At 38.9% G+C, this 12,713-nt stretch overlaps 1 protein-coding gene across 1 annotated transcript in view; it reads right to left on the bottom strand.

The window, feature by feature from the left end:
• Positions 1-1,049: 1,049 nt before the first annotated feature.
• Positions 1,050-12,713, bottom strand: part of LOC149149680 (histidine--tRNA ligase, chloroplastic/mitochondrial-like) — a 340,861-nt gene continuing 329,197 nt past the window's right edge. Inside the window, exon 12 of the mRNA XM_089440941.1 lies at positions 1,050-1,637. Within this exon, the coding sequence (XP_089297067.1) occupies positions 1,499-1,637 (139 nt within the window). The 3' untranslated portion in view covers positions 1,050-1,498. The remainder of the gene's footprint in view (positions 1,638-12,713) is intronic.

Genomic DNA, 12,713 nt, shown 5'->3' on the forward strand with positions numbered 1-12,713 from the left:
ACATCTCTTTGATCGGTTTTAAAAGGTCAATAGGAAGGAATTGGTCGCATCTCTTTGATTGGTTTTGAAAGGTCCATAATTACTTGCCATTTTTAAGATTGGTCCCTCCTACTTTCAAATATATAACACTAACATATCATTTTGGAATTATTGGTGTAATTTGTAATGTAGCCACAAAAATTTATATATATTACAACTGTATTTGTAATGAAGACTTAGCCCATGCTTTATTTTAGTTATTGTATTAATAGGCATTGTAACTTGTCCAGTTCTGGATTACAAGAAACTATATCAATGTGTTAATTTATCCTCTCTTTTTTGCTGAATTAGTTTAATTCGATCACTCAACCAATTTAATGTATTTTATTTTAGACTTGGTCAGCTTTGATTACTATCTCAACAATTTTGTAATCTATAATAAACTAATACAATGAAAATTGTACCATATGTACATAGTGTTGACAATCCTCTTTTCATCCGTTCATACTTGCTCCTTTGTTATTCCTTGTGTGGATATCTTCTTGCATTCTTGGCATCGTGTTCAATTCATGTCACTAATACTTTATATGACTGTATTACCTTCACATAATGTTTCATGTAAAAGTTGTTGGACAATATAGTCTTCAAATCCAATTTTCCTGGTAAAATTGTATATACTAAGAGATTGTGTGCACAAAGCATGCTTTCTGTCTAACCAACATAGAATTACATTTGATCCTTAAGTCTCATCTATGCAGGGATTAAAAACATACATTTTTATTTCATAAAAAATCTATTTTCATTAAAACAGACCAACAATTTCTTTTATAACTATTCAAACCTCTTGCACAACTTCTTGGAGGTGTACATCGACAAATGGTGAAGAGTTAAATTGAAGGATCATACGTTGCAAGAAAAAGATAGGATGCATTTGGCATCCCAAATTCTATTAGTATGTTGACAAAGATTGTTTTAGCGACTCATGAAGATAGAATGCAAGTTTATCCAAAAATCAATAATTAAGAGTGCATATGTTGTAGGTCTCTCAATTTTGAGACTTGAAAAACATATGAAATGACAATGCTTTGCAGCTAATAATTAAAGAAAAATGTTTTCCTCTGCACTGCAGAGTTTGTAAGCAATATTCCTGAGTAGTCATTAGCTCCATTTTAATAATGTGGATATCTCTCAATTTGAATACTTGAGAAGCAATTGAAATAACATTTCTCTACAAACAAAAAATAAAGAATAATACTTTCTTACAATGGAAAAATGTTTTTGTGTCTCCTTCCAAACATGTGCCTACGACCAACCAATAAATCTCTCTTTCCTATCTCCAACCTCCATAACATGTTATTTCTCCAATCTGAATGTGCATCAACTCTTGGTACATATTCATGTAAGAAAAATCCAAGGATCGAAAAATTGGACAAGATTGCTTCCCCACTTCGAAAACTTTGCAAGATCATAAATATGTTGAGATTTATTGTTGAAGAAATAGATGATGAAAGGTAGAGTTTTATAATAAATCACTAATCAATATATCAGATTCTTCTCTAGTTGCAAGATCTTTTACACGCACAGCACCACATTCCCACTCAGCTTGCCCGACAAGAAACAACCTCTTTGCATTTACTCTTTCTGCATGCTTAAAAGCCCTACATCATAAATACACAAGGCATAAGATTGCATAATAACAATTACATGCACATGAATTGGGTATCTCTTATTTAAAAGAACCATCTTTATAAATCATAGTAGACAGTTTTCAAATGGAGCTTCCAGAACAATAGAAACAACATATCACTTAATCCAATTTCATAGGGCATTGCTTTCTAGTATTAGAGAATGCCTATTGCTACATCATTGTAAGGGTTATAATAAAAAAGTGTCAAACACAAATAGGTGCTCAAAGTTGTTTTTTATTTCATTTTGTACTTCAATTGCAAGATTTAAGGATATTTCCTATGGATGACAAAGTAAGGAATTGTTCACATTTATTTGATCCGTTTTCATGTTCAATATTTGTCCCTCATAAGTACAATTATAACACTGGCATACCTCGTTGGAATTATTGGTGTAATTTGTTAATGTAGCAACAAATATATATATATATATAATCAAGGTTTAGGCCATACTTATTTTAGTTATTGTATTACTAGGCATGGTTAAAGCCAACCTAGTCAACTTTGATATGTAGGCTCAATAACCATATTTGAGAGTGGTCCCTACTTTGTGTGCCCATAACCCCTCTTGGGAAGACAACATACTTGGGTTGTGCATTCTTCACAACTCAAACCTGAATCGTAAATCATCATTTTTAATCATTGAATTAAGGCTTTCTTATACAAGTGGTCAAGTCTATGGGAGCCCAAATCTAGTGTTGGCACACTCTTGTTCTTTTGTTGTTGTTTTTTTCTCTCACTAGTGCACTTGACCCATCTCCATTTAGCACATTAATGGTCAATTTTAGTGCACTATTTTAGTCTTCTTCTTTTTTTCACCTTTACTCTTTTTGTTTGTGATCTCAATATGGTATCAGAGTGTGTTAATCTTTCCTAGCTACTTGATTGTTGTTAGGGTTCTTCTTTGGATGTTCATGTTATTGATATCAGATTTTGGCATCTGGAAGAACCCAATAAGATGAACATTAGGTTTTTTTTCGTGGTGATTTTTGCTAGCTGGAAAACACTTTTTTTTTAAGGTTGTTGAGCCTATTTTGTGTGTTAATTACACTGATTTGAGCACCTAAAGCTAGGTTTTACTTGTGATTTATTTCAACATTTTTTCTAGTTGTTGTTGCAGGGCTCTAGGTTCATAACATTGCTCGTTTTCCTGACCACAGAATCAAGGCATCAAAGTTGACCTTTTGGCAAGTTTTCAGAGATTTTTTATAGTGACATCAGTATTTTGCCAGACTAGAATTAGGGTTTCTATATCTGATTTTTCAACACCAATTTTTGGAGATGGTGGCATTTTCGTAAGGGTTACACAATTATGGTTTCCAAATCTTATTTTTTGTCTAGGTGATCCACAGATTTTTCACTAGACTCTAGAGGCACTATCATAAGGGTTTCCAATCTAGAGCTTCTCAACTTATCTCTTGTTTAGGGTTTTCTTGGGTTTTAACCCGCCTTCAAGGGCTCCTACCACCAATAGGTTTGGAAGTTTGCTTTGATCATCTCACTTTTTAGGGTTCATTTTAGTCTTCAACATTTGGTTACAAGTTTTCTCATCATCACCTACAAGGCTGTGGTTCAGATCACTTCTTTAGGGTTTCACCCTAATACAAAGGTTGCACTTCTCTTCTAGGTTTCCTTGGATATTGTTGTTGCAAAAATATAACAGACTCAGTGCAAAAACCCCCTAGGAAGAACCATACCTTAGAGTAACAAGAGAAAGGGTTGTGATTGTCACCTCATTTAAAGGATATTCAATGATAATGTCTCAAAGTGATTGATAGGAGGTCTATTAAATGGGATATAGTACCAGTGGACCCTAAAGGCCTTAGTGTTCTATGCCAAAGTTCAAGTATTGTATTCCTAGATTTATTAAAGGGTTGTTATAAGTTAGAATCTAAGTTGCCGGAAACGGCTACCTCCAACCCCAAAACGGCGTTTTCCCGTTTCGGATCCGGATCCGCATACGAAACGCCGGAAAAACACCGGAAAAACGTTTTTTTGCCGTTGTTTTTTTTTTTTTTTTTTTTTTTTTTTTTTTTTTTTCTGGAAATGGGAAGTCTTTTTTCACAGCCGTTTTTGAGGCATTTTTGTCGAAAAAACTTGCAGTTTTAAAAAAATGAAATCGTTTTCAGGAAATTTTGAAAAATATTTAGAAAATTTAAAAGGTTTTTCAAAAATCGTGAAACATTTTTGGTGAAAAAAAAAGCATTTTCGGCAAGTTGGAACATTATCTTCATCTTGGAAGTTGGAACATAGTTGACATGATACAGGCAGACACAAGCAAGACTGCCTCCCTTGGCTTTTAAGTTTTTACTGGAATTGTTTTGGTCTAGCACAAGATAGATTCAAAAAACGCAAGACTGATATCAAATATTACCCACAGTTCTTCCAAACAAATCCTCAGCCACCAATAACAGAGGTCTTGGGCAGCTTGAATGGCACAACAAGAGGGGACTAAACCCCCTTTTTAGTAGCATCTTGAACTCCAGAAATAGACTGGAACTGGGTCCTCAAAAGGACAAAACTCAGCCCATCTAAAATGGCAGAACTCAGCCCACAAAGCAGCAAACTCGACTAGCAAGTAATAAGAGGTAAACTCGGCCCAGATAACAAGATATATTTAGCCAGCAAAAAAGGAACCCTTGGCTTGATATGAGAAGGTAATCTCTGCCTCTTTGGAGAGTGAACACTGAAACGTTGCTTCAACATGGCATATGTTGAAACTTGAATTGATGATGATGAATCATGAATCATGATAGATCATAGATGATACAGATAATCTAGATTATGAAATATGAGTGGAAATATGAATTTTTTATTTTTAATATATATATATATATATATATATATATATATATATATATATATTTTATATATTTGTTATGTGTCGTTTCCTGCCGTATCGTATCCAGATTTTTTGAAAATTTGCCATATCCATTTCAAACCCCATACTCGTATCCGTTCCCGTATCCGTTTTCTGGTAACTTAGGTTAGAATTTTTCATATTTTCAAATGATAAGGTAAATGATACCATATAACAACCAAAAGAAAAGGTATTTAAATGGATAATCAACAAAAGAAGTAAGACCTTCAAATTAATACCAAGGAATTACGATTTGTAATTGATTTTTATGGCTGAAATCATGCATAAACAACAAATACATGGTGATGTCAGTCCTAAAAAGGAGGATTTAACATGCAACAATGTTAGATTTTTCTTTTAAATTATTTATCAATGCATTTCCTACTTTAAGAACCATAAAACATTTAACATAAATTTACTCTTTAGCAATAGTCCACATAAAATCCCAGCCATAACCGTAGATATCTAGGAAAAAGAAAGAAAAAGGATAAATTTAATAACAAATATGGTTGATCAACACTTTTATGACTGGTTCCTTCTCCTAAATGGGCTTGACAGAGTCTTCTAGGTTCAAGATCAATGAGAATGGCCTTGTGGAGCAAGGGGGGGTGACAAGGGCATCCACTTCTAAAACCATAGTGATTTTCCCTGCGATGGGAGATTTTAAATTTAAAGAATGCACACTCAGAGTTTACTTAAAGATTTCTTGGAAAACAATTTCGCACGACATAAAGGAACAAGTTTTCATGAAAGATTTCGAAATTAAATCATGGCACAAAATAGAAACCCTACTACACATATGATATGCAAAATATAGAAAAGATGCATTAGCCTTACAAGTTTTTCCAAGAGAAACACATCAATCAATCCCAAGCAAACATCTCTGAGCAAAAACCAGCTCCAAGAGAACTTGCACCATGATAAAGATCACATTTTGACCCAAAATATAGAGACAAGAGACTAATTCACACTCTTGCCTTAGTTCCACTAATTTTACAAGCAAGTCCCTAAAACAATCTTTCTTATGTGTTCAATAGGTGAGAGGCTAGAAGCAAACCACAATATAGCTCAAAAGCATAACAATAAATGCCAAAATAGCCCACATGTGTTGGGAAATTATGTCCTCCACAATGATGACATCCTTCATAGATGCCCAATATGCCAGAAGCAAGTGACAAATGGATCATGAGTGCTCCATACTCCAACAAAAAGCTCAAGTATATGGGTAATAACTCCAAAACCATGGCATCATCATCATTGCACCCTAGGGCAAAAGGGGTGACATGGCACCATCATGCTCAAGCGTTGAGGTCTACTAGTGATGTAAAAGCCCTCCCATGTCATCTCATGGATAACCATTATCATCTAGGCTCTAGAACAAGCAATGCCCATGAAACATTGTCAAGGCCAACTTGGGGGTGTCTTAGGTCTATCTGGGCACACATCATCAATAAATCCAACACCAAGCCTTTAGTGGCTCAATGCTTTCGCATCCGAGGGTACTCATGAGAGCCAAGCACCATGTGGAACCATCTCATAGCTTAATGCTCAACTCTGGAAGGGAAACACCACATCATCAAGGTCAAAATTGCTCTTTGGACTCGATATAACAACTTAAAGTGTTGTTGAATTAAATGAATATCAACTCTCAAGGGATGTATGTTGTTGTGATAACATCCCCTAACAAAACCCTCTCAAGATCAAGTGAAGTCAACAATCATTAGAGAAACCATAAATGCATCATAGTGGACCATACCTAATATTAGGGGCACAACGATACTTCACACAAAACTCACCTACAAATGTATAACTAGATTAAGACATGTAAACAAGTTACCTCACTTATATTAGGGATAGTTAGGTCAACAACCCTATTGGGTGTTTCCAACCCGTATGGGAAGTGACATGTCCTAGGCTAGCCCATCAATCCATAGGCGTGTGTGATAATGACAGCTACAGATTGGAAAATGATTTAGGGAAGGTTTCATGGCCATGAGACCAACTAATGAGGGTCCAACATTCTTAGTGTATAGATGTAAAGAGGGAGTAATTGTGGAGGCATGAGTTACTCCTTTCCTTGGCTTGCTTTTTCCACCCCTTTGGTGTGTCTTTTACTTTTTATGACTTTCCCTTATTAGGTGTATAGCTTAGGAGTTGAAGTTTTCTTTTGAAATTTCCCATTACCCTTTTCGGATGAAGTAATTTATCGTTTATCAAGGTTGGGGCAAGAGAACAATTCCTTTCAAATCAGGCATTAAATGCTTGAGGAATTGGGTGATGGTTAATAAGGAGGATGGAGCTCATGCTAGGCATTTTCCCATGCCCTAAATAAATGTCCCAACCATCTTTGCATTTTACATTTTTCTTTTGTTGTGGTCTTCTATGCTTTTACCTTTCTTTTAGTTGCATCAACCTTCAAGGCTAAGTTTCCGGACCTAGACCTAGGGATATGGATGGAGGTGCCAATCCTAATGACCAATGACCACCAACCCAAAGAATGCAGATGAATAAGAGGGGAGGATGGGAAGTGGGAAGTATGGATTACCTTAGATACATTACTTCAATTGGTGATTTCCTAGTAGTGCCCCTCCTAAAACCCTAAGGCCTTAGAGGAAGTCCCACTTGACTAGAGCCACAGACTAACCTCCTAGGTGAACAAAATAAGAATACAATCAAGATTAGTCAATTATTCAGTTTTTCCCTGTGATTCATATTAGTATGCATATAACATTAAATAAAAGCACATAATTGCAAAAATGATTAAAGTACCTACTAGTGGGTGACCCACCTTCCTTCAAAAAGGAATGTGTGATGGGAGAGAGATCTGACAAGAGCAAGAAGTGGAGCATCTTGACATCGTGTTTTGAGTTGATCATATAGGGAAACTGGTTGGATGGCTATCCAACGAGGAATGCATGTGAACTCTAGCGATCCTTGGTGCTCGTCGACTTGTTACATGTACACTCACAACAACTTGTTGATAGAAACTAAGCAATGTGTTGACCATCACCCTTGCAATGTAGGATAAAATAAAATGTTAGCTAAAAGTGATATCTAGCTATTATGCAGACACATCAGTATGAACAATTTCAAAAGAAGGATGCACACACAAGAATGCAAAACACACTAATGCAATGCAACATGTCTACTCATGAATACATCTAGTTGTATTGTCACTGCGCTGCTATTGTTGCCAGCTTCAATGCATTCAAATCTGACATTTGTATTCTTTGTCATATGCAACACCTAATCTAAACTCTAACTAGCCCTTATGCACCAAGAATTAGCCCTTACGCACCAAGTTACCATGAACACGATTTTGTCTAGATCACAAGTTGCACTCATTATCAATCTCTAGACATCCTTTCAATAAGAACGATTCACCACATGCACCAAAATCATGTGAATTCCACCATAGTATGAGGTCAAACATTAAATACTCCACTCAGATCTGGAGCATCGAAAAGGGGTCAAAGACTTCAGCTAATTCGTGCAACCAGGTCCATGATTGCACCATCATTAGCAACCACTTGCGCTAAAACAAAAGAAATCAAATGCCAAGATATTAGAACTGATATTACTTCCACTCATAATCCTTGTTGTGGTTTTCAGATGCCCTCAGCCTACTTCTTTCCTCAGATTGCAAAGCCTTCATTTTATTTTTAATCGCATACACTTTTGCCCACAGATAACACTCATATATATAGCAATGTTTTAAAGCTCTGACTTGGGTTTGGAACGGTCGAGCGTCGGCTCCGACCCCAACTCTGACTCGGTATCGACTCGGCCAATTTGATTTCAATGACCCAGCCGTTGTAAAAAATACATTAAATATTTTTTTTTAATGAAAAACATAATTTTAAAGATTTTCATTCATGTTTCCAAACACAAAGCATTAGAATATAGAGAGAAGACAACATATGACAAAGTAGGCTCGTGAATATATCCATCATATCAAAATGGCACCCAGTGCATTGTCCAATACATACATCATATAGAGATCAAAACAAAAACACATAACCAAGGAGGCTCTAAATGGCCCCTACAACAAAAGTAAATTGTAAAACATCACCAGTCACCAATACTACGGGCTACAACTAGAGAAGCCAACATCATCTGGCTCAGACTCTGAATCAAAGTCAGACAAGGAAACCCATGGCTCCTCCCCCTCATCACCATCTCCAACTGCAACTATAGAAATAGCAGCACTAGCAGGTGCATCAGCTGCACGCTAAGATAGACAAGATAAGCACTTCCGTCGTGGCTAAGTAAAGGAAGTGTCCGCTGTTGATTTGAGGTAGCATCGGATGTGCTCCATGTTGATTTGGGGTAGCATCGGATGTGCTCTAGCCATGAAATTTGGTGGAGAGGTTAGGGCACATGAGATCTCCAATACCCAGAAAGGGTTTGGGCAAATTCTAAACAGTTAAGGAGATATTAAAATAATTAATATTTTTAATGGAGTCCTTAAGTCTAAACTTAGGGAAAATCAAATATTAATGTGGATTAATATGAAACTGTGTTAGAATGGTCCAAAAGACATGGATCAAGCCAGATCTAATCTTAGCCGTTGATAAGGGACTTAATCTCGGTTGTTGATATGTCAACATGAAAAGTATAAGAGGAGGCTTGAGGGTCACTTGGAAAAAACACCAGAGTAATCAGTCATTCTATTCTCTAGAGCAGGGTTTGCTAAGAGAGATAGAATTAGTGATCGAGAGATGCAGCTGAGGGGCATTTGAGTATGGAGAGATAGATAGGCAGAAATAGTGTCGAGAGAGCAACGCAGTAGCCAGGGAGAGTGATGCAGAGCCAGCCAGGGCTCACGCAGGGCCACGCAGAGGCAGCCAGGAGCTACGCAGAGCCTCAGAGAGGCCAGCGTTGCTAAAGCAGAGGGCCAGAGAGCTGACACAGGGCCTCCTAAGGCTGACGCAGACCCATCTGGGGTGACGCAGGGCTAGCGCTGGGTAGAGACGGGCTGACGCAGTCCAAAGAGAGGCTGACGTTGGGGTTTTAGGGGCAAATTGGTGCTGAGTAGCAGCCGGAAGGATTATTCGGGGTTTCAGCTAGGAGATTTGTCAAAAAGCAAGAGGTATTACTGCCAAGGAAATTCTCTATTGGGTAGGCCAATTTCGGCACCCAGATTGTACTCTGATATTGCTTAATAAGAAAACCCTCAAATAGTTGCACCGATTTTCCCACATTGGGTTTTTCCAGGGACATTAGTCCAAAAATAATGGTGTCATATGGTGTGATTGTTTCTATTTCCTTTAGTTGTTGATCTGTAATATGTTGAGCATGCACTAGTGTTTATTTTCAGTATTTACATTGTAAATAACTTGTTAAGTAAAATAACAAGTAGGTAGGAATAAATCAGATAAAGTGCATGGAGGGTTTCTAACTAAGTAAACTTAGAAACTTCAACATGGTATCAGAAGGTGATTGCAAATCATAGGTGGACTAAGAACATCAGTCAAGCGGAGCAATAGCAGCAAAAAACAGTTGACCTGAGGTGACAGAAGTTGTTTCTAGCAGAGCAGCAACAAGGGAAGGGTGACGCAGTAACTACGTCATCAAGGGTGCGCCGAGAAGAGGTAACGCAGAGGCTAAGGAAGGAAAAAAGAGCCTCACGTAGAGCCACGCAGTAGCTGGGAGGGCTGACGCAGTTGGCTTAGGAGGTCGGGTTGCTGGTGCTGGGATTGCGCAGCGCCTAGGAGCTCTCATCTTCAGGTTGCTAGGGTTTACAAGATTGTGGGAATATTGTAGAGTGGAGATGGTGAGGTACTGTAGTCAGAACAATACCTGATAGAGCAAGGCCAAGAGGAGCTACTACCGAGGGTTTCTCGGCGAGGAACCCGGATCAGCGGTGCAGTTGCACAAGACGATGAGAGTAGGGGGCATCTCGATAGCGGCAAAAGGATTTCCAGGAGGGAAATCAGGACTCAGAGGGAGTCCAGAAGAGAACTTCCAGACGGGAAGTAGAGACTCAGAGAAGTCGAACAAAGAACTTCCAGGAGGGAAGTAGAGGAGCATCACGGCACAACACGGAGTAAGAGACCATGATAGACTAGACGGAGCATCGAACTCCACAGTCTGGAAGGCTAGAATCTTATCCGTACTTGACAGAAATCGTGTCAAGAACTTCGCCTTGAAGGTAATAGCTATCCCAGTCGACCCCAATGATAACGACAAGTACGAGGAGGCAATGGCGAGGGCCAAGAGCATCATCCTTGACGGGGTCAAGGATCATGTAGTACCAGACATAGCCAAGGAGGAAACAGCATTTGAGATGTGGGAGGCTCTCAAGAAATTGTACCAACATACTTTTGTGCAGAGAAGAATGCTACTTGAGAATCAGTTGAGGTCGTATCAAATGAAGAAGGGAGAACCGATTGACACCTTCCTCGGAGGACTGAATGAGATCCGAGATCAGTTGACTGCTATAGAAGCCACACCGGATCAGGAGTTGATGGTGAGGATAGCCCTGAATGTTGTCTCAGAAAACTGGGAGGTATTTGTCCAGAGTATACTGGGCAGAGGGACTCTCCCACCTTGGGACAAGATGTGGGCGGCTCTTCACCAGGAAGAGATCAGATGACAGTCGAAGACAGGTAGCAACAGCAAGGGGATCAAATTCAAGCAGGAGGAGGAAGATGTTGCCCTAGCATCTGAGGGAAAGCAGGAAAAGTGGAAGAAGAAAGATCTCTCCAAGATCAAGTGCTTCCACTGTGGGGAGTTGGGTCATTATGCGACCCAGTGTCCAAGGAAGAGGAGTAAGGGAGAGTCTTCCAAGACTAAGGCAGCGCCAGCACGGGTAGAGAAGGAAGTTTTGACAGACGATGACTGTGCAATGAGTGCACACACACCACTTGAGCGGAAGTAGGGAGACATCGAGCTGTAGTCAGGCGGACTACAGGTGATGAGCGGCAGGATCCTTGAGGTACCTAGCCTCTTGGATTAGACCTTGCTACAGGAGCCCCAAAGAGGAGTAGCAGGACTGGCCGAGTCGGGTAGAGATGGATGCGGATGAAGTGGCAGAGAGAGCTAAAATGTAGGAGTCCTGAGACAGCACGAGTGTTAAATTATGGTATGTTCTATGCTTAGAGCAATTTAATTTTTTTCTTCTTATTAGCCACAGATTAGCAATCACATATACATTAAGTAAAGTGCAGATAGAATATTAAATGATCAACAGAAAACAAGCTAAGACAAGAGACACAAGATGTGGCAGCGAGCCAGGGACAAACCCCAATGCGGGGAAACCCTTTGATCAAATCTTCTTTTATCTTCAATAGATCAACAGAGAAAAATAGTACAAAATCTGAATTCTGTAATTTTATATGAACAGCAGCAAACCCTAGATCAGCAAAGTCAAACTTGGTCAAACTAGTTGAAATTGACCTCCAAAATGCTTGGTCAATTTCTGGTCAACTTGTCCTCGAACAGCCTGAAGAAACATTCCTTGAATAGCCCCAAAAGTACAGTCAATTTGCAGATTTTTGAAGTCAACTTGCAGCCCTAAACTAGGGAAGTCAACACTGGTCAAACCAGAGGTCAGATCACCTCGATTTTCATGCCAAAAATTGCGGCCTACCTAGGAGAGGCAGCCACACCCAATCCGCACCCCTAGATGGTCAACACTTGGTCAACGTTGGTCAAAGAGATGACCTGCTGCCCTAGCATCCTTCTTTCTGCGTCTTCCTTGCCCTAGGACGTCTTCTTTTCAGCCACATGTGTGAGAGAGAGAGAGGCTCCTTTTATGCGTAGGAGAGAGAGAGAAGATGAGTGAATGAATTGTCCAAATGAGGAGGAGGCACCTTGTATTTATATGCAAACGTTGAGGATGAATAGACGTGACTGTTGGGCTTCTGAGCCTACATAAATTTGTTGGCCAACCTTGACAATTTATCCATAATCAAAATAAATTCATATCTCTCCATAAATACTTATCAGAATCAGATGATCTTTAGATCAATCCTACACCTCTTGATGAGAGGAATCTAGGAAAAATATCAATAGCCATAAATAAGGTGACCCACATGGAGTTTGGCCCTAGTTGCCAATTTTAACACTCCCTCTCAACTAGGGAGAACTTCATCTGCAATCCGTCAGACCGTCGCTGCTATCCATCCATCAAATGCACTGTCCTGCACAGCTTGAACCCACTCTACTTTGTTTTTCTCTACTCT

The sequence above is a fragment of the Pinus tabuliformis genome, chromosome 9 (assembly GCF_031772625.1).
Source record: "Pinus tabuliformis cultivar Carrire ecotype Pingquan chromosome 9, CPIR1, whole genome shotgun sequence".
NCBI classification, from domain to species: domain Eukaryota; kingdom Viridiplantae; phylum Streptophyta; class Pinopsida; order Pinales; family Pinaceae; genus Pinus; species Pinus tabuliformis.